Genomic DNA, 27,121 nt, shown 5'->3' with positions numbered 1-27,121 from the left:
AGGAAATTTTTTGATAAATTTGATCCCCAAAATATAGTATAGATATGAAAACGAAGAGAACAAAAAAGTGAGTAGTTTCACAGTACTAGGAATTTCCATTGGCAAAATTGTGCACAAGCACAAAATTAGTCATAGGGCAGAGACAAAAAAGAATTTTGATATCGCCCTAATTTTCCCCTTTTTTTGTCTTGCGCCCCCATGAAAAAATACTGGCCCCACTGTGGCCCCCCTGAAAAATTTGGTCTAGAACCGCCCCTGGAGGTTCGTGAGCGGCGCGCGCTGCGTCGAATCCCGCCTTCTAGCTTGATTGACAGCTGCTTTTTCGTCTCACAGTCAGTTTATGCAAGCTTCAAAGACGAAATGGGTGACGGTCAAAAATGCCGGACGGCGTCTCAATTAGCAGGACCTGCGAAAAATAATGTAAATTCAAGACTGTCCCACAGAAAGCAGGATTGGTCACCCTAACAGCAGCCACTCAGGAAGTCTCAGATCCAAAAGGTGAGCAGGATCAAACCATTTTTGAGACAGGGGAGATTTGCTGTATTTTGTTTTTTAAAATACAATATTTTGACCTATTGTATGGTTTTAATATATTACTAATGTGTTTAAAAAATAACCACAAACGGTAAAAATAAATAGATAATTTAAAAAATGTCAAACTGGGGTTGAATTTAAACGGGCTAGAAACGCCTACACAACAGTTTAGTCTGTGCATGTTTACAGCCTGTTTGACAAGCGAGTCCTACTGCAGAATGTTTCATCAACTTAAAGAGGAAGGTGAGAACGACCGACAGCAGCTGGTGTTTCTCCTAAAGTCAGACATTTAAAATATTTTTGTAAAATTATGAATGGAAAAAGCACTATATTTGTTTCTGTAGTCCAGGGAATGAGAACATTATGTCTGTGGACAAGAGAGGTTATTACTTTTGCTGCCATGTGTGAACATTTCTGCTTTCATTTACTTAGCAACAATGGTTCAGCGTGTTGCTGTGGTTGGAGCAGGTGTTTCAGGTTTGGCCTGTATCAAAATCTGTGTGGATGAGGGTTTGGAGCCTGTCTGCTTTGAAAGCAGTGATGACATTGGTGGTCTGTGGAACTTTAAGGTAATTTCATATTTGTTAAATATTTTGTAAAAGGTGTATATTGCATGCGCAGATTTCATAAAGTGTCTTAATCATGGAAAATCCTCTTTTTGGAGCTTTTGACCATGTTATAGGCCCTATTGTTACTTCCTCATGCCCCCAATGCATATTCACATACATTTTCCTCTTTTAGCAGCTTTATCTTTTTAGCTCAAAAGCCTGATTTATAGTCACGCCAATCTGCTTCCGGACCAAAAAAATGAATGCTAAAAACGCTATTTCTAATACTGTATAATATGTGCCATGACTTTCACTTATGATGTCTGTGAATTTTAAAGGCAGTGTGATCTTTTTACCAGTTTACTATCAAATCCTGTGTTTCCAGTTCACAAACTTGTCCTTTTTCACTAATATTTCTCACCAACATCAATTCTAAATATTCCTCTCAACTTGAAATTATACATTTTTATATATATAAACTGTGGTCGAGGCTCCATGGTCATCCACCATCTAAAATACAGTAGCTGTTTAGGGACATACAGCTCCAGTTACCCGTTTGGACTATGACTGTAACCTGAAAGAACCAGCAGAGGGCAGCAGTGCGCCCTGAGTCTGCTAATTCATCTAAGAAATGGAAAAGAATAGCTACGCTGTTGCTTTACTTGTTAGTTTGAATAAAAAACTTTTCAATCAAAAGACACAACACAAGAAATCTGCATATGTTCAGACCCCCGCCCGCTATTATCTGGACACCAGCCTCTGATTTGTGTCTCTACTCCCAAACGGGCGGATGAAGAAGATCCGGGGCTTAACACACACACACACACACACACACACACACATGCGCACACACACGTGACACGCACTAGTCAACATCATATATATTTGTCTTGTACCACATAATTTTTAATCGGAAGCTACATATTAAGCATTTTCAGGGCAGAGTATTGTTCCTATTGTGTTTAGTGTGAGATGATAGTAAATATTCCCTTTCTTTCTCCAACAACTTTACCTGATAAGCTAACTTTAGGCAAACCAGCAGCACAACAAATATTTTCAAATAAGACTCACAAACCTGAGTCAACACCAGTATCATCAAAGCTGGGGTTCTGTCGCCGTACTTTTTGATTAAAAAACGTCCTTATGTCCATCTTCACTCGTGTTTCAGGCAGAGACTGTAGAAGAAGCCGGTGTCGGTACAAGATCTGCTCGGGTGCAAGATCGGCTCGGGTCCGTCGACTGCCGATGACGGCTAAGTAGTTGATTGGCTGAACATGAACCTTACGGAATTACGTAATCACGTAACGTTGTTATCACGTGACGTTGGTCCAGGCAAATTTTTTCTATTGGAAAGATGGACAACTTTTACAAAGAAATCCATCATTACCTCTTTGAAAATACACTTTTAGCATAGAGCTGCATGTATATTAGGGCTGAACGATTAACTGCATGTGCAATTAAATTGCGATGTGACAAAAGGAGATTTTCTAATGGCAAAGGCTGCAATTTGGCAGTGAGTGGTTAGCGCAATGCTAATATACATGGAAAAACCCATAGGAATGCTAATGCTAATATCGCCGATTACATTATTACAAATTATGAATTAGAAACGTGCCAAATGATTACATTTGGAGTCTAATAGAAAGTAAAACTACCATCAATCAAATAAGTACAGACAGATATTTTGGTAAAGCCAGAAAACCTTTAACTCCAGAGCTTTGGCTAGCAGCTATGAGCGTAACTGAACTACGCATGGACAAGACGTCAAAAACTCAACACAAATACTTCAATAAACGGGACACACTTCTTTCCTGCAAATACAATTTCACAGGTGTTGCTAATACCTATGATCCTTCAAGGGATGTGCTCAAAGAGGAGTTCAACATGAATCAAATATAGTGTTTTATTTTACAAATACTATTATAAACACAAACTTACGTCTTAAGAAACATTATTTTAATAACGAAACTGCTAAATTCTTTCCAACAGTATAGATGTGTAGTGTATTTTGTCCGAGTGGGTTTGCCGTAGTTTGACGTCATCGGCAGTCGAAGGACCCCGAGCCGATCTTGCACCCGAGCAGATACTGTACCGACACCGGCTGCTGAAGGGCTTCTTCTTCAGTGGTGGAGGCTCAGGCAGGCTGTATACAAACTACTGCCAGCTGCTCCCTCTCTGTTGGACTTTGGTACTGCATGTTACTTCCACGATTTAGTTCCGGGGCTTTTCATAAAACATCTGGGGCTTGAGCTCAAGTTGCCAGGCCTAACGCCGCCCCTGCTCCCAAACTCACCTCAAGTTGTTCATCCGTCTTTTCCTAGTACCAGAACTCTCGATCCGGTCCCAACGTGTCAGTACCAGAACTCCCGATCCGGTCCCAACGTGTCTGTTCCAAAGTACTTCTACTCAAGTCTCCTCTCTTCCCGCAACCTGCCGTCTTGCCCAACATGCTCATGTGCTAGCCAGTGGCTAAATCAGCATTGTTTAGTTTATCTCCACAACACTTTACTAACGGCGATGTAGTTCTCCACGCGTTACTGAGACGCACAGAGGGCTTCTTCTCATACGTTACCTTTAGACTTTGTTCTCCTTTTGCTGGTAATCCATGGGAGTTTATACACAGCGTTTCCTCTAGCCATGGCTAACTAGTAGCTCTGTAGCTCGTGACACTACCATGAGATTACATCTTTTTACATAACTTTCAAAAATGCTAAATAAGCTTGCTGCAAAAGAGTGAACAAAAATGCTTTTACTGTATCTTTTTTATTGTTTTTAGGAGGAATTACAGATAAAACAACCACAAGCATAACATTATTACATTTCATTACATCATTTTCCCATAAAAGTTTATCACAAATGTTGTGAAAATAGCCTGAAGTGCGATCTCCCGACACGGGGGGACAGAATATTTCAGAGGAACACAATTCCTCACAACACCTGACTTCCTGGCTGACGTCACCCCTCCTCCATGTGTGAATCGTGACAGCTTCAAGATCTAACACAACTAGCTTGCTTCCTTCTGACCTGGAAGGCTGATAAAACAGTCATAATTATAAATGCTTTCTTAAAGAGGTCAAGTAGCTTGTTTTAAGCTTTGTGTGGGTTAAGCTACACAGGTTAGAAATTGATTATACAGTCAAACTCATGAGAGAGCCACCATAGCTGCAATACTTTCTCTAAACTGCATGGTGCTAAAGAGTTGCATTTTTTCATCATGATTTCAATGGATTTCACACATGGGGCCTTTAAAGACAAATTCTGATGCCAAGAAAGTACTTATTTTCAAACGGGAGAAACTTTATTTTAGGTTTTGTGTGAAAATACATCCAGGAATACAAATGTGCATCACTAAAATCAGTTTTTTTATGTTTGATTATTTATGCTATGCCTTTTATGCATTTTAGATAATTCCGCAGTTTTCTGCTGTTTCCACTAATGTATCTGAGCCTCTTTTTGTACAGCAATTTGGTTATTTGCCATGCTATTTTTAAACTGATATGAAACCAGACACGGAGAAAAGCAGAGTAAAAATGTCTGTAAATTCAGCGAATTTCAAATCCTTCTTTCAGGAGGGAAGAACCACCATAAATCTGGCCATGTAGTAAGTAGCAGCTACACTAGGGGAGAAGAGATTCTGTGGTGATGTCATAAATGCGACGTACTAACGTCTGATTTGTAGTCGTGCTAATTACAAATCATTTACAAACTGATAAATCTCAAAGTACGTGACAGGCGTGGTCAAAACACAGTGACACATTATTACATTTCATTTAAATTGAAGTACAACATATGTGTGATTCAGGGCATAAGGCAAAGTGGATTAGAAAATAACGTTTTTAGCCCCGTTAGCTTGCTTTATTTTATCCCCCCCCCCCCCCCCCCTTTTCCAGGGACCCATGAGCCGAATGGAAAGAGAGGAGTCTTATGGGTTTTCACATCTGGATCAGTGCGGTCAGGTTCGGGACCGGATTATGGGTTCACACCTTGGGCAGATATGCGTTCCCATTCTGAGGTGTGTGTGTGTGGCTTGCAGAAGCGAAAGACAGTGTTATGAGGACATGCACAGCAGTATCGATGAGAAAACAGGGAGCAAATTAATAAACTAATGCGGTTCAGATTCACCAAAAGCTAGGCTCTCTATACTTCTCTGTCAGCTTGAAGGTGGAGTCGCACACATGCATTAATGATGTTTTCCCTTCATACTTATCACCCGTCACCTGGGGAGTGTCACAAAGCAATTCCCTGCCAGGACAACAGAGGCCGTAGCATTTTTCTGGAGGTATCATGCTACTATTGCAGATGTGTATCAGGTCCACAAAAGTGCATTCACTATTGTATTTATGTATTTCAGAGACTTTTTAGCATGAACAAATTTGTCCCTCATTCTCCTTCACCTCTTCACGTGGTCGCCACATCCAAACCCATATTTCCAGTTATTTCCTTTCACGAAGAAAATACTTTCTATGTATTTTTGTACTACCTCAGTCATGGGGGAATAAACATTTACATATTCTGACTTTTTCCACAAGGTGTCTGCTCTGTTTGCCATTATATATCTTCAGCAATCTTTATTTTTTTTAGGGAGGAATGGCGGTGCTGTCGGCGAATTTAAAGGAAGCAGCGTCCTGACCAATCACAAGCTTACAGTCTCCGTCACTTTCGATGGATAGTTAAAAATTTTGGCATGTCTCCATTATCCACTGCAGGCCTGTTGCATAGCCCTTGTGCCGATTCATAATGGCGTTGGGTGACTCAGTACCCACGCAGACAAAGAACTATTATTTAGGGTTAAACTGTTGGAAAAGCCTGGATGGGGCTGATTCCTGCTCCTCTGCACCCAAGTAGTCTCAAATCCAGATTTACTCAGCAATCACTGGGTGGAACACATTGACCTCCAGGAAATAAGGTTACAGTATGAAATGGGTAGAATTTATATGGATAGTGGCAGGATTTCATCGAATCCAAGAGTCTTATTTCTGGGTAAAAGTAATGGCTTACGAAAACTTACATTTCCAGAAAAAAACTGTGAAAATTTGTGCCAATGAAAATATTTTATCATATATTGTGCCTGTCGTTTCTCTGGAAGGCATGAAATGGTGTGATACAACCCCTTTCGCAAATCTTTAACATCATTTCTATTAACTAAAACTTAATTTTCCTTTGTATTCAGGATTCTCCTGAACCACAGCGATCCAGCATCTATCGCTCTCTGGTGGCTAATACCTCCAAAGAGATGATGTGCTTCAGTGATTTCCCTATGCCTGATGATTATCCAAACTATACACACAACTCCCTTCTGATGAAGTACTACAGACTCTATGCTGAGCATTTTCACCTTCTCAGATTCATCAACTTCCTGGTCATTCCTTTTTTATCATTATCTTTTCTGTAAAAGCCAAAATTCTGTGGATTAGTTTGTTTTTGTAATTTTTGGTGCAACTTCTTCAGATGAAAGTGACGAGTGTCACACAAAGCCCAGACTTCTCTCAGTCTGGTCAGTGGGAAGTGGTGACGATTAACAAGAATGGTGATGAGGAGAGGCACATCTTTGATGCAGTTCTAGTGTGTTCAGGTCACTTCACCCAACCAGTCTTACCTCTGTCTGACTTTAAAGGTAATCTAATTGATGCCTTATCACCATTTAGCCTTCAATTATGCCTGAAGTCTCTGTTTTTAACATTGGCACCATCTGTTTTCTTGCAGGACACGAGACATTTTGTGGAACATTTCTTCACAGTTGGGATTACAAAAATCCTGATGCCTACAGAGGAAAGAAAGTGGTGATTGTTGGAATTGGTAACTCTGGAGGAGATCTTGCTGTAGAGATCAGCAGATCAGCAGAGAAGGTAGGAATAGAACCAAAACAGGAAAGCTAAAATATTTGAAGAGAATATTTTTTTAACAGAATATCTTGTTTTTGTACTTTTGTAAAATTACAGCTTCTCTTCTTCTCATCCCTGCCAGACTTTTCTCAGTACACGTGAGGGGGCCTGGGTGATTGGTAGAAAGTCTCGTAATGGCCTTCCTTTGGACATGGTAGGGATCACCAGGTTCAACAACCTTCTGATAAAGCATTTTCCTGGGACTTTGGTCAACTGGGTGGTAGAGGGAGCACTGAACAACAAATGTGACCACAAACTGTATGGCTTGAAACCAAAACACAGGTAATGAGTTGATGATGACACATTTTCAAGTTCAAGTTTATTTTTAAAGCTCCTTCTTGCCCACAATCAAGGGGTCCAAGGTACTTAACATAGTATAAGGAACAACTAAAATACAATAAAACAGTTACATAGTGAAATACAGAAATACAACATTCAAAGGCAATAAAAGTTAAAAACAATAAAACAACAATGATGATCAAAACATTAAAACATGAGTAGAAAAAATAAGAAATCGATCTAAAATCAAACTTAAGCCTATAGCTTTAAAAGTGGGCAGCGATGTGGACTGTTTTATTTCTAGTGGCAGTTGGTTTCAAAGCCGAGGACCTGAAAAGGCACGATCAGCCCTGGACTTGCACTTCGCCCGCAGAACCACCAGGAGGTCACTCTGACCTAAACGTAACAATTTTGCAGGGACATAACAGGTCAGCAGTGAGGCTAAATACGGTGGGGCAGATCTTGACAGATACAAAAACTAAGATCAGGATCTTGAAAAGCATACAACATGAGTTTGTATGTGGGAGGTCCCACGTCGGGTGCCACTTTAGCAGCTACCAGTCTGTTCACACAAGGACACATGTTGCATCTCCGACTCCAACACATCTTTAATCACCCTGACACACATACAGGTGCAGTGTAACCGCCACGTTCACAGTAGACGGAAGCAAACCCAGCTCCCCACATCTGCACTCCCCTGTCTTTTGTGGCATCTTCCTTTATAATCATCCAGCGGCTAATTGCCGCCCATTGTGCACCAGCAGGCTACCAGCAGCCCCTCCCCTTGTGCACACTGCCACAGATTCAAATATAAAGACAGCGGCAGAGCTGATGGTGATTAGCGGAATCTGGAGGCAGTAGAGATGAGGCTGCCATTATAAACCCTGCCTAGCAGTGGGGGTAACCTGGGAACAGCAGCCGTTGCGTGTGAGATTTTCAACTGACACGTCAAGGAGATTTTTTTCACATGCTCTTGCCAACTTGGAAAAGGACATGTCAGAGTTTACATAGCAGATGAGGCATTAACTAAGAAATTGTCAAAAAAAATAAAAAATAAAACCGTACATTCAGTGGTTGCAGAAGCAAAACCTCAGGCATGAGGAGAAATTTAAAGACACCATGAAGGACTTTCTACAAACCTGAAAGAGACTAGTAAACTATTCAGTTTATGATGAGAAACAAAGCCCTTCCCAAGCTGTTGGTCAGATAAACAAATCCTAAAATGATGGCTATATCGATGTGAAATTTGAAAACATAATTTAATAAATGTACTTTTCTTTTTCACAGAGCTTTGGACAAAAGACTATTAATAAATGATGATCTTCCAGATCGAATACTTCAAGGGGGTTTAGTCATGAAGCCCAACATCAGAGAATTCAAAACATCAGGAGTTGTATTTGAAGATGGCACAACTGAGGAGGACATTGATGCTATAGTCTTCTGCACAGGTTATAGTGCAACGATCCCATTCCTGCCCTCGGCTCTGTCTGAGGGAGCCTACGGTGAACTGATTCTGTACAAGTAAGTTAATTAGTTTGATATTTAAATACTAATATGCAATTTAGTAACTTACTATTTTATGTAATCACTTACTTTTAAATAAATTAGGAATCAATAGTGTGCATTACTGATTGTTAAATCACCTTAACTTACATTTTAAAAGTCAAAGCTGTGATTTAAAAAAAGTTACATAACCAGCACCCATTGATAAATAAATAGGCCTATACGTCTAACATGTTCATCTGTCTAAATTAAAACAGTTGTTCCCAAACATTTTTACTCCCAACTCCTGCACCTACCTGAACCTTAACCAGACACACACACATAGTTATAACTCTATATGGAGTTTTGATTACACATGTGAGTAACTGTGACTTTATAAATCTTTTTTTTTAAATACAATCTTGGTAACCATACTACCTAAGCACAAACAAATTTGTGGGGATCCCCTGCAATCTTGTGGTGACACGCTTATGGGTGTCACAGACCCCAGGTTGGGAAACCACTGATCTAAAAAATGTAGTTTATTACATGTATTTACACTTAAAACATTATAAAATTAGAAATATTCACATTAGAAACAATAAAAATATTTATATTTTCTTCATAAATGTAGAAAACTGTTTCCTCCCACTCTGCAACACCCCACACTGGCCATTGTGGGTATTTTGCAAGCAAAAGGACCAATCATGCCCATCGTGGAGATGCAGGCGCGCTGGGCTGTTAAGGTGTTTTCAGGTGTGTTTGTGCGCCGTTGGGGGTGGAGTGAGCAGGGACACAGAGGAAAAAAACTGTTTGAGTTTGTGTATTTCATCTTTTAGGTTTAAGCCGACTTCCATCCAAGGAGAAAATGCTGGGAGTCATTGAGGCAGAGAGAAAGTCAAACATGCAGAGGTAGAATTAATCCTACAACTGAAAGCGGAGCTTTGAACCAAAATTATTACTTTTTTAAACATGATTTCAGCTATCCATGCCCAAGACAGGCTGCTGTACAGGTGGATTACGTCTCATACATGGATTTCATGGCTAAAGAGGTTAGTTCCTACCAATACTGTTAAATGTTGGACACATCTGTAGATCAAATTTTCTTGATGAACCTTTAATCACAGGTGGGGGCTAAACCCAGGCTCCTGAGACTTCTTCTGACGGATCCTGTACTCTGGACCAAGGTCGTTTTTGGGCCCTGCACACCGTACCAGTATCGTCTCACTGGGTCGGGACAGTGGGCAGGTGCTAGACGGGCCATCCTCACACAGTGGGGTCGAGTTTACAAGCCTTTCAGAACCAGAATGGTGGCAGAACCAGCTGCCACAAAGCCTATCTTGTTTTCACCCTGGTTCATTACATTTGGGGCAACTATGGTTTTTTATTTTGCTTTTGTCACAAAACAACACTGTCCCAATATGTCAACATTTCTCTCAGATTCTGGACATCAGTAAGGTTTTCCTCAGCAATCTTTGGTTTAAGTAAATGTGAAATAAAAATTTCCAAAATCAATCAAACCTAACATTTTTCTCAATGAGGTAGGGCTGGGCGATATGGCCTAAAATTAGTATCACGATATATTGAGGATTTCACCCCGATAAAGATAAATGGATGATAACTACAGGTATGTGCAGAAACAAAAGTTGTCCACTAGATGGCGCTATCACATGTATTACATTGAATCACATTTAGGTGGTACAGCTTCTTAAAGGGACACTAACACTGCCAACCTACACACATCTTTTCATTTTTTTTATCAAATGTATTGACAAGGGGGAAAATTACCACGACAAGAGTCCGAAATTTCGATAACGATACATTTTGGATTTATTGCCCAGCCCTACAATGAGGTTTAGACACAACAGCTTACTGGCTGCAAAATAGTTCAATGGTCTCCAGCTGAGCCTGTCATTGCTTTATTGTTCACATGTGACTTGAAGACTGTTGAATTATTCTAATATAAACCTTTTAGTCAAAATTTTAAATTTAAAAACAAAATTATCCACTTAATAAGTTAAGAGTGGAATTCTACAGCTATTACACAAAAGCTTTCAAATTGTTTAAACGAGAATCACCTGCTGATTGAAATCGAAGCAGGTTTAAAACTACATCCTGCTGGATACCAGCCCTCCAGGACCAGGATTGGGCACACCTGATCTATATGGTCTCTTAACATTCGGGTATTATTTTGAGGGGAGAATCCGAGAGTGCTGTTGATGCGCTCCAGGCAGCTGTGTCCTGCACACGGCCACTGTAATATTCTCAAAGTGGCGCAACCAAAAGAATATAATTGACACACGGTCATTCATATCCACTCATATTCTCTGGTACTTTATGTCTTTTACTTGTGCCTGACACTCTTTGCTGCTGCTGCTCCTCCGGAAGGTGTAACCATTTTGGTTACGTTAATGATGACAGCAGAAAAAAGCTAGCCTACGCTACCAATAAGGCTAGCCTAAGTATATTGTTACCCTATTTAGTCATTAATTTGTTAGGTTTTTTTTTTCTTTTGCTGAACCCTGAAACGTTTTTTTTACATTCGTGTTGAAACGTGTGGCCAGGTAATGGCAGCAGAGGACCAAGAATTAAAACCCCAGACTTTTGTTTGTTGGCAGATGAAACAACATTAACTACTTTTTTTTTAAAGAAAGCAAGAGACATTTCTTGAATAAAATAAATGTGCATAATGATCAAGAACTGTGTGTGTCTGTTTCTGAGGGCATTCATTTCTCTGCTGCTGTGAGTTGTGCTTAGGTTCAAATTTGAAAAATGTACAAAGGTTCTTAATTCAGGTCTGCTATAAAGGCAGTTTGATCATTATACAGCCATTAGTGAGGCCTTTACTGGTTAACTAAACACTTGGATGTGTGTGTGATCAAGCAGTGCCCTGCAGAGTGATTAGGCCTTATTGAAAGTCTTGATGTGACTGTTTCTAGCAGAGGTATCAGAAAAATACAAAGGGTGTGGGAGTTAATTGTCCAACAATAACAAATGAGTGAATCAGTCAAAAGTGAAAGATTCAGCTACTATTAAACTCCTACACTGCCAAAAGCTGTTCGGTCTACAAGATTAGATCAACCACCTCATTTGGGGTATTGTTTATGATGCAATTTCTTGCAAAAGAAATATTACCATAAAAATGTTACACTCAATTTCTGTTCAAAATAACTTAATTTATAGTTTAAAAACTACTTAACATGAGAATGTTTGGTTATTTATTAACAGGTGAACCAAGCCTTGACTCAGGCAAAATATAAAGTCCAAAATCCATAGTTCACCCTGCACACAAATGAAACAGCCAATCAGACAGCAAAATAAAATGGAAAAATACTGCAGATTAAGAGGCAAATAAAACACAAAACAAATACCTGGCACCAGAAACGCAGGAAAACAAGTGTGTGTGTGTGTGTGTGTGTGTGTGTGTGTGTGTGTGTGTGTGTGTGTGTGTGTGTGTGTGTGTGTTGGGGGGAGGGGATAAAGACAGGTTGTGAGTTGAGCACGCGTTTGCGGTGCTGCAGAGAAAATTAAGTATGACATTATTTGTTTTGAATTTGTCTAAAAAGTGTGACAATACTTTAAAATTAGATGATTTATGATCTTGGGAAGAGAACAGCTAACAACACTTTACTACCGATTGTAGGAAATTACAGGTTAAACTCTTATTTTAGACTATAGCGTAAAACCTGTTAATATTTAATAGTAAAATATTACAAATAGGGTTTATTCTAAAATGTTGCAGACTGCAAACGTAAGTTGACCCCAAAATAAATTAAATAACTAAAAACACGTTATGTATCAGAATTGTGTGTTTGCCCTCTGGGCGTGGTGATAATTGAGAAACAAAAGGCAATAAAACGTTTTTATCCTGTAAAAGTCATTTGGTCATCATCGTAGATAGCATGCTTTCTAAAAGTCGGTGATTCCCCCCCCCTGCTAGTTTCAAGCGATTATTTAATGAAGCGTGCGTTTTTGTTCCACAGCAGAAGTCTTGTTGTTTACGTTCCCTCTTCTGCGAAAAAAAGAAAAACTCTCCGCCCACCGCAGAGCTGATCCCACAACAGGAACTGTTTTCGTCTCCAGACCGAGGAGGAAGTAAACGCTAGAACTCTACGCATTTTTGTGACATGTGAGCGCACTTTTACATGAAAAGTTTAGTTCTCAGACTGATAAAAATGGTCTTTAACGCACCAGCTGTTATGAGCGTCGTGCTTTCGCCTCGCGTTGCGTTCAATGTTGCTCCGTTTTCCAGTTTAATTTGACCATTTAATGTTGCTAATGTTCTACATGTGTGTGACAAACCTAGGCTTTCTGGGCTCAGATCAAACGTTCTTTTATCGATGTCGCGGTCGAGAAGGCTTTAAAATAAAAAGACCTGGTTATTAACACAAAATCACCGAGAGTGAACTGCACAAAGTAATTTTTGTGGCGTGCTTGCAGTGTCTGTTGCATGTTTGCCTGATCGTTGCTGGCAGCTGAATCCCTTTTGAACTGACTTGTTCCCCAGAGCTGCAGCATGACTCGTCGTGTGGCCATAGTAGGAGGAGGGAGTTCAGGTCTGGCCTGTATTAAATGCTGCCTGGATGAAGGGCTGGAGCCCATCTGCTATGAAAGCAGCAATGACATTGGAGGTCTCTGGAGGTTTAAGGTGGGTGATGATGGTGCATGCTGGAGGAGGAGATGAAGTTCTGCTTCCTCTGAGCCTCTGGTTGTGTCATTTGCAGGAGAATCCAGAACCAGACCGGGCCAGCATCTACCACTCAGTCATCATCAACACCTCCAAGGAGATGATGTGTTTCAGTGACTTCCCCATTCCTGCAGAATTCCCAAACTTCATGCACAACTCCCTCATCATGGACTACTTTCGGATGTATGCTGACCACTTCCAGCTCACCAAGCACATACGCTTTAATGTGAGAAAGAACTTTGATTACGTTTCCTGAAAACAACCAACCATTCACTCAGTTGATTAAATAAACACTGTTCTGATACGAGCCAGTTGTTTCTGTTTTTGTGTGTCCAGACCAAAGTCTTGCAGATCAAACGGAGATCAGATTTCTCCCGATCAGGCCAGTGGGACGTTGAAACCGAGAACAGGGATGGGAAACGAGAAAAACACATTTTTGATGCAGTGATGATCTGTATTGGACATCACTGCCAGCCGAACCTCCCTCTCCATGACTTCCCAGGTAAGGTGCTGTATAGACCCTTATCTCCTCCATGTTCACAAAGCACAGTTTGAGGGGATTGTCATTTTCACACAGCATCACTGTATCAACAACTATCACCAACAACCACAGTGTTGATAGAATGTTGGAAACTTGAGGTTTGATTTGTGTGTTTTATATAAAAACGTCAATGTCTAGTTCAATTCCAGTTTGTTGCAATGAGTCCAGGTAAAAAAAAAATGTTTTCCCTCTATTTTCTCAGGTATTGAAACCTTCAAGGGGAAGTATTTTCACAGCAGAGACTACAAAACTCCTGAAGAGTGGAGGAATAAGAAGGTGGTGGTGATCGGAATAGGCAACTCAGGAGGAGACATCGCAGTTGAACTGAGCAGAGTCACCAAGCAGGTTAGACCAAGATCATTTATTACGTGTGTGAAATATTTGTGATCTAAATATATTTAATAAAACACTTTATTTTTATCAAATATTCCACATTACTGTTACAAATGATCAGATTCTGTAAAATGCTGCACATTCGAATGAAATAAATCAGCAACAATCAGAGCTTTGACCATATGAAAGAGTCTTTATTTGATATATTGACAGCCTCCGAATATTTAGTTTGTGTCTCTATGAACTTGCTGACAATTTTTCCTCTTTTCCAAAGCTTTACCTGAGCACTCGAAGGGGAGCCTGGATTTTGAACCGAGTCGGGGAAGGAGGGATTCCTCTAGATTTGCAATTCAACAGAGTGGTTGATTTTTTCCGTAGAATCCTCCCATTTGGTGTCTTCTGTTCCCTGGGAGAGAGCCAGCTCAACCGCAGATTCAACCATGCTCTCTACAGTCTAAAACCAAAGCACAGGTACTGCATTCTTGTAGTTTTTTTTTTTTACTGAAACCATTATATATTGATGTAATATCATCAGCAGGCTACCTTAAACATTTTAAATCGAAAGAAGTGTCACCTTCTTCAGTGTTCGAAATCTTCCCACGGCTGACTTTTTTTTCTTTAAATCTTGATAATATATCTATAAATCCCAGGCCTGTCTTTGTTAAGTAACTTACATTCACAAACTACAAACCAAATTCATATTTGGGGGTTGAAAATCTTGTAATTGGGATCCACCACACTTAAAAGACTCGCAAGGTTGCAGAGGCCTGTCAGCCAAGATGTCATCCAACACCATGAAGATCATGGGGTGTCCACTCCATGGACCTCATTCATTAGACTATAATAGAAACTGTCCTTTATTCCTTCCTATGAATTAAGTTTAGTATCTTTGTACGAACGGCCAAAATCCTGACTTGCCGTGGCCACTCGTATGCGTGTTCCTCTGTAGTCGACTGTTGATAAATCCCACCTGTGCTTCCCCAGGTGATCTTTCCGTTCACGGTCATTTACATACAGAAACGCTCTCAATTAACCATATTTGGTCACACCATGTCCTTTGCTCTTGAGGGGATTCCCTTGGATGTTTCTGGAAAGAAAATACAACTTTATTGACGGTGAGATGGAGGCACCGGTTGCCGAAGTAGACGAGACCCAAACAAGTTGCAGAGGCTGTAATTTTATTACTGTAAATGTGGTTGGGACAGAGGAGAGGTCCCTGTCAGAAATCAAGAAAAAAATGGTTAAAACATAAAATGGAATATGAAAAAATGTTGAGTAATGGACTGATTGTTCCATTCTATTGTCTATTTGAGGTTACATTTAATGACTTGAATGCGTGTTCTTTTTGAAATTTGTTTTCTTCTTGTTTGGAAATGTCTGAGTGCAGAGCTGTCAGTCGGTTTGGATATTTTCTGTTTGTATTTATTTTATTCAGTCAACAATGTAATTCATGTAGACTGAAGAAGATCATACATATAAGTACATATATTCCCTTACTTACACAAATATATATATATATATATATATATATATATATATATACACACACATAAGTACATACATCATCCACACACATACACATGAACACTTGAACTTTCCATGACTCAAAATAATTGAGGTGAAGCAAAAGCTTATATTATTGCCTAACCTACATACTAATCAAATATTTAATTTTCTCAATATGACTATAGACTAAATTTGTAAACACTAACACATCCATCAAAGTCAAATTCAAAAATATTTCTACGGAGAAGTTTTTTAAAACTGAAAGTGAAGTTGTTGTTTTGAATTCTAATTTAGCCTCATTACAAAATGTAACACTCGTTATGTAATAAAGCTAATTTTCCACTGATATAATTATTTATTGCATATAATAATTAGTGGATGAGGAACATGTGTGGACGACTGAGACCTTCAGTATTGCAGTTCCCCTGTCCTACCACTAGATGCTGTTTGTATGCAAGGTCAGAGCCTTTTTTTATGTTTGGGAACATTTCCACACTCAAGTACAAAATGATGAATACCACATGATGTGTAAAATTGTTTCTAACACACAAAATGCGCACAGGTCTGTGCACAAGTATGGTTGCTAAATGAGGGCCCTGATCTTCGAGGGCATCTATTTAGCATACATTAGCAGAACAACCTCTACATCGTGGATGTTTCTCTGCTCCAACAGATCTGATTTTAATCAGTGGGTGATTAATGGGATTCTGCAGAGCTTGAGCTTCTGGATAGGGGAATCAACCATTGAATCATGTGAATTGGAGCAGGAAATCATCTAAAACATGCTGAATGGTAGCTCTCTTAAGACCAGGATTGGACACCCCTGATGTAGCTGTTAAACACCTAGATTACTTCTACCCTAGAGATTGGTCCAGCTCTGATTCCTCACTTCAACACGTCTTAGTTGGTTTGAAGTATTCCATCCATTGCCCCCAACTATATCCCTAGTTGACATTAACTAACAACCAGGTGGGGATAATTTACCATCTTTCTGTCTTTCTTTATCTGATCCTTCAGAAATGCATAGCTGCCGTTCAAATGACAAGTCAAATACAAAGTCAATCATTGTTAGTGTTTGTGCATACTATGAGTTAAACATTAATTTATGAATATCTGAAGTACATTAACTTTTTAGTGACGTGAGCTTTTTGTAGATTTACGCCTGACCTATTGTGCTGCTGTGGTCTACCGCTAGGGGGCAGTAGATGATGAGAGAACATAGGTGAGAGAGGGAAGATGGATGCCTGACTGCTATATGTGACGCATGTTCGTAAAAAGTTTGGAAAAGGAATTCTGTCTATTTGTGTTATTTCCTGTTACCATGGCCAACCATAACAGCTACATGTACTAAAACTGAAGATTATTTAAATACTGTCTGAAAAATGTTTTTCCTGCATCCTTGCTAAAGAACACTATTTGTTCATTGAAACTGCTTTGTAAATTGAAGAGTTCATTTGCAAGATAAAACCTGCAAAAATGCAGACATGTTTTAAAGTATATAATGTTGTCATTTGCACCAGAGATCAGTCTAAATAAAGTTTGGACATTTTAATCAAAATGGTTTTTACCTGCTTTTGTATAATGAACTCTTCATTTTGTACTAAATTAATAAAACTGGTATCTCATAATTTTCTACAGTTGTACAACTCTTCTACTTTGTGTATTATGTCTTTTATGTTTCTCAGGTTATTCAGCCAACATCCCACCATAAATGATGAACTTCCAAACCGCATCCTATCTGGAACTGTTCAAGTGAAACCAAACATCCGCCAATTTCAGGGCTCCAGCGTGGAGTTTGAGGATGGAAGCATCGTAGAAGATATTGACCTGGTGGTACGTTTAATTTTCCTCTTTGATTCTTAATGATGTTCTGCGTGTCTTGTTCTTTTAGACATTGACACAGTAATTAGGTGGCTTGACAACTGACGTGAACTTATTTTTATCCTGTAGGTGTTTGCAACAGGCTACAAGTTCTCCTACCCATTCCTGGATTCTAGAGTGGTTTCAGTGACAGAGAACAAAGCATCTCTGTACAAGTACGTGTTTCCTCCTGAACTGGACCACCCCACGCTGGCTATCATTGGTCTGGTGCAGCCACTGGGCGCCATCATGCCCATTTCTGAGATGCAGGCTAGATGGGCCACTCGAGTCTTCAAAGGTAAGGCTTTCTTTTTCGTTCATAGACTAATTCATTGTTTACTAATTAAACAAATGCGGGTCTTTTTTCACCAGGCTGCATAAAGCTTCCTCCAGCAGCTGCTATGCTCAGAGATATCAAGTGTAAGCAGGAAGCCATGGCTAAAAGGTACACCATGAATCACCTTTATGGTTACCTGCTATACAAGTTTCATTTGTAACCAGATAATTGTCTACATGTTTTTAACTTTAATCCCACTATTAGATACGTCGCCAGTCCGAGACATACCATCCAAGTGGACTATGTTGACTACATGGACCAGATTGCAGAGTTAGTGGGAGTTCGTCCCAGAATCATGAGGATGCTGCTGACCGACCCTCAGCTGGGACTGAAAGTGCTGCTGGGTCCTAGCACCCCATACCAGTACCGCCTCAGAGGACCAGGAAAGTGGGTCGGAGCACGCCAGGCCATCTTCACCCAGTGGGAGAGAGTAGCTAAACCCTTGCAGACCAGGCTGTCTGATGAGCCCAAACCCAAGAAAGCTTCCAAGTGGCCTCTGATCATGTTCACCGCAGCTGTGGGCGTGTGGGCCTACCACCACAGGAACAACTTTCCGGCTTTCCTGCAGGATCCCACCGCTTTGCTGGACAACATTAGAGCATACCTCACTGCATAGTAATGCAAATTTCACTAGTGAATGATTCTGCTGTATTTACAGTATTAGCTAATGTTCATGAAGGGAAACTTTGTTCTTATCTACAGAAATATCCAAAATACTTCAATAACTTTGTTTACTAAACCCAATCTTATACTACACAAGAGTGTTATTCAGCTCAGTACTTCAGTTTAGCACTTCTGTGGTAATTCTCTATAGCTGTGAGATGGCTAAATTTAAGGGTTGGAAATAAACAACAGTTTTTGCTTAAATGCATTTCTTTTGCTTTGTAGGCTTCTTAAACACAGCATCAACATTGTCAACCATCACATACCAGTTTATAGGATAAAAATATATGAAGTGTATAGAAAACTAGCATTTTTTTTAGTAATTTGTCATTGAAATAGTCAAACCTTTTCAATAAACCCAATAAATACTGTATTTGTATGTCTTACTGTGTTTTTGCCTATGTAAATGAAGAGTAGCATGAAACTGCTTTCATTCTGAGCATTTTTATAATTGTTAAAAAAGTAATTTATGCAGAAAATCTTTTTTTTATTCTCCACAAACAATAAAAACCAGTATACATACGAGGATTTTTTATTGGTTTATTAGATTATATACAATGTCAACTGGGATTAAGTTAGAGAAATTCTGTAATTTATGTACTACAAACTAATGGTTTTCTGCAAAACACCTTAAGTAGTTTTAGAATCAGAACAAAGAAACTGGTTACTGGTAGTCCCACTCTCTGACCAAACAGCAGATTGAACATCCTTGTTTGTAATGATGCATTGTATTTAGTTTGCATTTTCTTCCTGCCTTTATGATCGTTCTGTGGCTACTAAAAGTTCGAGGAGATCCTCTGGCCATCATTGTGGTGGTGTGCCTCAGGGTTTAGTTTGGGGCCTTTATTATTTTGGGTTTACTTGCTTCCTTTTGAGCACTTCTATAGATGTCTCATATCACTGTTGCACAGATTATATTAACTTACACATTTTTCTTTCTAGCTTCATGAAGTATCAAAATGCATGTCTTAAGTGCTTAGTAATACCTAATATCAAGGATGTCCAAACCTGGTCCTTGAGGGCCTGTATCCAGAAAATCAAGTTTATTTATATGTAGAGCAATTTCCACACCCCTGGAAGGTGACAAAATGGTTTAACATAAAAGGTAAAAAGAAAAAAATACCATAAAATTTAAGATCACATTAAAAAATATATATATATATAGTAAGACCTTAAAATAACAAAAATAAAAGCCTTAAAGCCAAAATGTTACCCTTTTCTCTGTTTTGGCGCTCCTGATTTCAAAAACTGGGTGAATATCATGATTCTGCAGAGCTCGATCACTTGCTGAATGGATCATTTAATCATTGAAAAGGACATGGTGGAATGGAGTAAAAATAGGGCTCACAACAACCATGGTTTGGCAACCCTGACCTGGACGGTGCTGCTGGGCTTTTTAAACCAGAGAGGTTCCCTGAACTCCTCTAATGGGTGTGGTCTGCAATAGCAAATAATTGTTATATGTAATGTTTTGGATGTCAGAAGCCCTGTTGACTTTTCTGCCAGAACAAATTCAGGGTCAATGTTCAGTCACACTCAAACTGCTCATCAAAACCAGGCCTCGAAGAAGCTGTTCTTCTCTGGACCGATAAAGTAAGACCGTTCATTTTATTTTTATGTGCATTTTAAGATCAGGAATGATATTTTCAGATTTTGTATAGCAGTTTTGCATTCAAAAATGTTTATATTTTTTAAATCTGTCAAAAGAATTTTGCGGATTTTCAAATTAGGTTGTAAATTTTATTCTTTGTCATGGTCAGACCTAGCATCGACCAGCCGGATCCAACAACAGCCACACAGAGAACGTTTAAAATGTTTAAGGACTTGATATAGCGATTGGGACCCGCTGGAGTCGGTTCCGGCCTGGGAGACAGAAAACAGTCAGCGAGGGAGATGATCAGATAAATTACGGAGAGTGACTGACCTCCTGAAAACAGCAACAGCATTCTGCGGTGAGGGCTGCCAATAAAGATGATAACTCCGGTTCAGACAGGCACTAAGGAGATAGGCAGGTTCCGTGGTCAGTCAGGCAGGCAGGCAGGCACATATTATATTAAATTATAAATTTGTCTTTCGTGTTTCATGAAGAATCAGAATTGCATGTCTGTAAGTGCTTAGTCATTTTCAGTAATACCTAAAAGCAGTGGTGTCCAACCCTGGTACTTGACAGTCCCTATCCAGCTAATTTTACATGTTTCTCTCCTTAGGTGTACCTGATTCCAATAATTGGGAGGTTAACATGATTCTGCAGAACTTGATGACTTGCTAAATGGGTCATATAATCATTGAATAGGGCATGCTGGAACTGGGAAACAACTAAGACATGCTGGATAGGAGCTCTCAATGATCAGGGTTTGGCACCCCTGACCTGGAGAGTGCTGGACTTGTCCAGTGTAACCAGAAAGGTTCCTCAAAACTCCACTTCTAATAGGTGTGGTCTGCATTAGCAAATGATTGTTAAATGTAGCGTGTTGCATGCCAGAAGTCTTGTTGACTTTGCCCTCTCTGCAGAAATAAAATCCAGGGTCAGTGTTCAGTCACACTCCACCTGCTAAACAGAATCAGGCATCAGAAGAAGTGTTCTTCTCTAGACTGAAAAAGTAAGATACTTAAAAATGTTTTATTTTGTGTACATTTAAACATAAGGAACATTGTTTTCAGGTTGTTGAAAGTTGACTAAAAGCATTGTGTGCATTGCATTGTTTTTCCTAGATCTGTCGAAAATGTTACTCATGAACTTATGTTGTACATTTTAATTTGTGCAATTCAAATTAAACATTTGTTTTATTATTGAGTTTTTTATGTTTGTCAAGAAGGCCATCTGGTTATCTGATTTTTTTTAATGACGGTTTTCCCTTGTTACATGGATGCCTGATCTTTGCTGGCAGCTCAACCCCTTTTGAACTGACTTGTTCCCCATAGCTGCAGCATGACTCGTCGTGTGGCCATAGTAGGAGGAGGGAGTTCAGGTCTGGCCTGTATTAAATGCTGCCTGGATGAAGGGCTGGAGCCCATCTGCTATGAAAGCAGCAATGACATTGGAGGTCTCTGGAGGTTTAAGGTGGGTGATGATGGTGCATGCTGGAGGAGGAGATGAAGTTCTGCTTCCTCTGAGCCTCTGGTTGTGTCATTTGCAGGAGAATCCAGAACCAGACCGGGCCAGCATCTACCACTCAGTCATCATCAACACCTCCAAGGAGAGGATGTGTTTCAGTGACTTCCCCATTCCTGCAGAATTCCCAAACTTCATGCACAACTCCCTCATCATGGACTACTTTCGGATGTATGCTGACCACTTCCAGCTCACCAAGCACATACGCTTTAATGTGAGAAAGAACTTTATTTGCTGTTTTTGGACACAGAGAACCCTTCACTCTCAGTTTGCCAGTGAAGATTCTCAGTCATCCAGATCATGGTAATCCAAAGGGGTTCGAATGAAGGCAACTAGACTTCTGGAATGGGGAGGGTCAAGTTTATAAAATGTTGCTGTCTACTGTTATTTAGCAAGGAGAAACTACCTGTGCATACCCCTCTTCCCAACCTCCCGGTGAGTCGTTGGGGTCATTAGCCTGTATTGTGAGGGAATTGTTCCATTGATTAGATGCAAGAAAGTGTGACCTAGACTGAAACTGTATGGGAATTAGATTCAGAGATGCATAGGTGTTGGAAAGGTGAAACATGCAGTAGCTCAACAGGTTGAGTGGGTTGTCCAGTAATCAGAAGGTTGCAGGTTCAATCCCGGCTCCGGACAGAGAATTCTGCTGTTGTGTCCTTGGGCAAGACACTTAACCCACCTTGCCTGCTGGTGGTGGTCGGAGGGTCCGGTGACACCTGTGCTCGGCAGCCTCGCCTCTCATCCCCACCAGTGTATGAATGTGTGCGTGAATGGATGAATTATACACTGTAGTGTAAAGCGCTTTGGAGTCCTTACTCTGAGAGGCGCTATACAAGTGCGGGTCATCATCATCATAAGCCCCCCCCAAAAAAAAGATTCTTCTAAGTTTATCTGAGACTCCTGCCACGTATGCGCCTGTGCTCCTGTTGTCCTTTTCTTTGCTGGTTGCTGCTGTGGATGCTTTTCCAGACTTATTTGTAGATTTCACAAAGGCCCAGTTAGGGTATCTGCAGCTTTGGAGAGCTTTCTTGATGTGTTTTTCTTTCTTTTGCCTTCCTTCAGTCTTTGTGGGAATGTTCTCGGCCCGATGGTGTAAAGTCCTGATGACTGACATTTTGTGCTCCAGTGGGTGATGTGAGTCGAAATGTAAATACTGGTCTGTGTGAGTTGGTTACCCGTAGACTTCAATGCTGAGACTTCCATCTTGTTCAATTTGCACAGCAGTCCAAGAAGGGCATTTGTTGTTGTGTGCATCCTTCGTCTTCGTCTTCCTCCGCTTATCCGGGTCCGGGTCGCGGGGGCAGCATCCCAATTAGGGAGCTCCAGGCCGTCCTCTCCCCAGCCTTGTCCACCAGCTCCTCCGGCAGGACCCCAAGGCGTTCCTGGACCAGATTGGAGATGTAACCTCTCCAACGTGTCCTGGGTCGACCCGGGGGGCCTTCTGCTGGCAGGACATGCCCGAAACACCTCCCCGGGGAGGCGTCCAGGAGGCATCCTGACCAGATGCCCAAACCACCTCAACTGGCTCCTTTCGATCCGGAGGAGCAGCGGTTCTACTCCGAGTCCCTCCCGAATGTCCGAGCTCCTCACCCTATCTCTAAGGCTGAGCCCGGCCACCCTACGGAGGCAACTCATTTCGGCCGCTTGTATCCGCGATCTCGTTCTTTCGGTCATTACCCAAAGCTCATGACCATAGGTGAGGATTGGGACGTAGATCGACCGGTAAATCGAGAGCCTGGCTTTCTGGCTCAGCTCCCTCTTCCCCACGACAGATCGGCTCAGCGTCCGCATCACTGCAGACGCCGAACCAATCCGCCTGTCGATCTCCCGATCCCTCCTACCCTCACTCGTGAACAAGACCCCGAGATACTTAAACTCCTCCACTTGAGGTAGGACCTCTCCCCCGACCCGGAGGTGGCAAGCCACCCTTTTCCGGTCGAGAACCATGGTCTCAGATTTGGAGGTGCTGATCCTCATCCCAGCTGCTTCACATTCGGCCGCGAACCTACCCAGCAAGAACTGAAGGTCAGAGCTGGATGAAGCTAGGAGGACCACATCATCCGCAAAAAGCAGAGACGAGATTCTCCTGCCACCAAACTCGACACACTCCACACCACGGCTGCGTCTAGAAATTCTGTCCATAAAAGTGATGAACAGAACCGGTGACAAAGGGCAGCCCTGGCGGAGTCCAACCCTCACTGGGAACAGGTCCGACTTACTACCGGCTATGCGGACCAAACTCACGCTCCTCTGGTAAAGGGACTGAATGGCCCTTAACAGAAAGCCACCCACCCCATACTCCTGGAGCGTCCCCCACAGGGTGCCCCTGGGGACACGGTCATAAGCCTTCTCCAAATCCACAAAGCACATGTGGATTGGTTGGGCAAACTCCCATGCCCCCTCCATCACCCTTGCAAGGGTATAGAGCTGGTCCACAGTTCCACGGCCAGGACGAAAACCACATTGCTCCTCCTCTATCTGAGATTCAACTATCGATCGGACCCTCCTCTCCAGTACCTTGGCGTAGACCTTTCCAGGGAGGCTGAGGAGTGTGATCCCCCTATAGTTGGAACACACCCTCAGGTCACCCTTCTTAAGGATGGGGACCACCACCCCGGTCTGCCACTCCCTAGGAACTGCCCCCGATGACCACGCAATGTTGTAGAGACGTGTCAACCATGACAGCCCTACAACATCCATAGCCTTGAGATACCCAGGACGAACCTCATCCGCCCCCGGGGCTCCGCCGCTGTGTAGTTGTTTGACTACCTCAGCAACTTCTGCCCCCGAGATCGGACAGTCCATCCCCAGGCCTCCCAGCTCTGGTTCCTCCTCGGAATGCGCATTGGTGGGATTGAGGAGCTCCTCAAAGTATTCCTTCCACCGTCCGACTATAGCCTCAGTTGACGTCAGCAGCTCCCCCTCCCCACTGTAAACAGTGTGAGCGAGTTGCTGCCTTCCTCTCCTGAGGCGCCGGACAGTTTGCCAGAACCTCTTTGGAGCCGATCGATAGTCTTTCTCCATGGCCTCACCAAACTCCTCCCACGCCCGAGATTTTGCCTCGGCAACTGCCACTGCTGCACCCCGTTTGGCTATCCGGTACCTGTCTGCTGCCTCCGGAGACCCACAGACCAGCCACGCCCTGTAGGCCTCCTTCTTCAGCCTGACAGCTCCCCGAACCTCTGGTGTCCACCAGCGGGTACGGGAGTTGCCACCACGACTGGCACCGGCCACCTTACGACCACAGCTAGCAACAGCCGCCTCGACAATCGCAGAGTGGAACAAGGCCCACTCGGACTCAATGTCCCCCACTGCTCTCGGGACGTGGTCAAAGCTCTGCCGGAGGTGGGAGTTGAAGACCGTCTTGACAGGTTCTTCTGCCAGGCGTTCCCAGCAGACCCTCACTATGCGTTTGGGTCTGCCAGGTCTACGCGGCATGTTCCCTTGCCATCTGATCCAACTCACCACCAGGTGGTGATCAGTTGACAGCTCCGCCCCTCTCTTCACTCGGGTGTCCAAAACATACGGCCGCAGGTCAGATGATACGACTACAAAATCTATCATCGACCTGTGACCTAGGCTGCCCTGGTACCAAGTGTACCGGTGGGCATCCTTATGTTCGAACATGGTGTTCGTTATGGCCAAACTGCGGCTTGCACAGAAGTCCAATAACACAACACCGCTCGAGTTCAGATTAGGTGGGCCGTTCCTCCCAATCACACCCCTCCAGGTCAAGCTGTCATTGCCCACGTGAGTATTGAAGTCCCCCAGCAGGACAATGGAGTCCCCTGATGGAGCACTATCTAGCACTCGTCCCAGGGACTCCAAAAAGGGTGGGTACTCTGAACTGATATTTGGCCCATAAGCACAAACAACAGTCAGGACCTGTTCCCCGACCCGAAGGCGCAAGGAAGCTACCCTCTTGTCCCCCGGGGTAAACCCCAACACACAGGCAGAGAGTCTCGGGGCTAACAAAAAGCCAACCCCAGCCCTCCGCCTCTCACCCGGAGCAACTCCAGCAAAGTAGAGTGTCCAACCCCTCTCCAGGTCTCGGGTTCCAGAGCCAATGCAATGTGTCGAGGTGAGTCCGACTATATCTAGCCGGTACCGCTCAACCTCTGCCACAAGCTCCGGCTCCATCCCCGGTTGTGTGCATCCTCTCTGGTGAACTTGATGTTCTTGTCCACGGCATTAATGTGCTTGGTAAAGTCTTCTACTTCCTTCGTGAGAATACCTGAACCAGTGGCTTTGTGTGTTTCCAGTGTAGGAGTTCAATGCTCTGGTTTCCATTTCCTCCGTGTAAATGTTGGCGACAATAGGTGACACTGGGGAGCCCATGGATCATCCATGTTTCTGCCTGTAAAACTTGTTTGAAATAGGTGGTAGAAAGGCAGAGATCCAGCAAGGTACAGATCTGGTCTGGAGTCAGTTTTGTCCTCTTGTTTAACCCTCCCACTATCTTTGTGGGTGACCCCACAAGGAAAGTTGGCCATTGAGCAGGGCTGATGGTTTAACCCTTGAGGTCCACTTGGCAGGGGTGAGGTGGTGCTCACTCCTCACCCCAGCCACATGGACCTCAAGGGTTAAACCATCAGCCCTGCTCAATGGCCAACTTTTCACACAGGATCACACCCATTAGGACAGTGGGAGGGTTAAGGAATCATCTTTTTCCAGCCGTTTCCTAACTGCGACTGCTTCATGTGGGTATACATGTGAAGAGTGAAGTAACATTCAATGAGACAATGGTTTCCCCTGAGGCCAGTTCGAGATATTGAACTTTCTTGCAAAATCCATCAAATTCTGTAGGTGATGTTGGGTCTGTCTCACCAGTGGGGCCAGGATGGCGGAGAGATGTTTCACAGTGTTGTGGGTAAATGAGTTGATGCTGCTAATGAGGGGACTGAGTGGCGTTCCTTCCTTGTTAATCTTTGGAAGACCATATATACATCGGGTGGCTTCTCCTGGATAGATTCTGAAGGAATGAGCGGTCGGTTACTTTGTCCTTTAGTAGTTTCTGTATGGTCCGTGATTTTCCCCTTGCATCCACTTGTTGGGTCCCTCTTCAGTGCTTCATATGTGTCACTGTCATTCACAAGTGCAATGACTTTGTTGTGGTAATCTTTTGTATTCAGAATAACCATACCTTGTCTGCAGGTAAAAATGTGATGTTCTGGTCTTTGCTGATGGAGGAGACTGATTTTCTTTCTTGTGGAGACAGGTTAGCAGGAGTACTCTTTGCATTAGAAAGAGATGCTGTAACCTTGATTCTTCGTTCTTTAGCTTCTGTTTCCCTGAGATTGTTGTTTTTTATGGCAGATTATATGGCAGTGATGTAATGTACTGTTGGGATGTGT

The 27,121-nt window shown here is 42.2% G+C and overlaps 3 protein-coding genes across 4 annotated transcripts in view; all 3 read left to right on the top strand.

Moving 5' to 3' along the window:
- Positions 1-631: 631 nt before the first annotated feature.
- si:dkey-239i20.4 lies at positions 632-11,425 on the top strand. The gene is given in 12 exon segments (XM_015976995.3): positions 632-777; positions 967-1,103; positions 6,253-6,441; positions 6,531-6,696; positions 6,786-6,928; positions 7,047-7,246; positions 8,531-8,764; positions 9,360-9,481; positions 9,565-9,637; positions 9,708-9,777; positions 9,853-10,107; positions 10,109-11,425. Coding segments are annotated over 12 exon segments (1,758 nt in total). The 5' UTR covers positions 632-713; the 3' UTR covers positions 10,214-11,425.
- Positions 11,426-12,563: 1,138 nt separating this feature from the next.
- LOC107397097 (flavin-containing monooxygenase 5) overlaps positions 12,564-27,121 on the top strand; it is a 49,470-nt gene continuing 34,912 nt past the window's right edge. The window contains exons 1-10 of one of the 2 annotated variants that reach the window (XM_015976994.3): positions 12,564-12,854; positions 13,233-13,373; positions 13,450-13,638; positions 13,749-13,914; positions 14,156-14,298; positions 14,561-14,757; positions 17,478-17,625; positions 17,743-17,950; positions 18,025-18,097; positions 18,194-19,031. In XM_015976994.3, coding sequence (XP_015832480.3) covers positions 13,242-13,373; positions 13,450-13,638; positions 13,749-13,914; positions 14,156-14,298; positions 14,561-14,757; positions 17,478-17,625; positions 17,743-17,950; positions 18,025-18,097; positions 18,194-18,605 — 1,668 coding nt within the window. In that variant the 5' untranslated portion in view covers positions 12,564-12,854; positions 13,233-13,241 and the 3' untranslated portion in view covers positions 18,606-19,031. Of the gene's footprint in view, positions 12,855-13,232; positions 13,374-13,449; positions 13,639-13,748; positions 13,915-14,155; positions 14,299-14,560; positions 14,758-17,477; positions 17,626-17,742; positions 17,951-18,024; positions 18,098-18,193; positions 19,032-27,121 lie in introns of those variants that run through there. The other variant, XM_070554064.1, reaches the window with a different exon arrangement.
- LOC107397091 (flavin-containing monooxygenase 5) overlaps positions 20,641-27,121 on the top strand; it is a 31,573-nt gene continuing 25,092 nt past the window's right edge. Inside the window, exons 1-3 of the mRNA XM_054736294.2 lie at positions 20,641-21,252; positions 21,575-21,713; positions 21,790-21,978. Of these exons, the coding sequence (XP_054592269.2) occupies positions 21,582-21,713; positions 21,790-21,978 (321 nt within the window). The 5' untranslated portion in view covers positions 20,641-21,252; positions 21,575-21,581. The remainder of the gene's footprint in view (positions 21,253-21,574; positions 21,714-21,789; positions 21,979-27,121) is intronic.

Source organism: Nothobranchius furzeri, chromosome 8 (genome assembly GCF_043380555.1).
Source record: "Nothobranchius furzeri strain GRZ-AD chromosome 8, NfurGRZ-RIMD1, whole genome shotgun sequence".
Classification (NCBI taxonomy): domain Eukaryota; kingdom Metazoa; phylum Chordata; class Actinopteri; order Cyprinodontiformes; family Nothobranchiidae; genus Nothobranchius; species Nothobranchius furzeri.
Note: the sequence above shows the minus strand (reverse complement) of the source record. Positions and strands in the feature narration are given on the sequence as shown.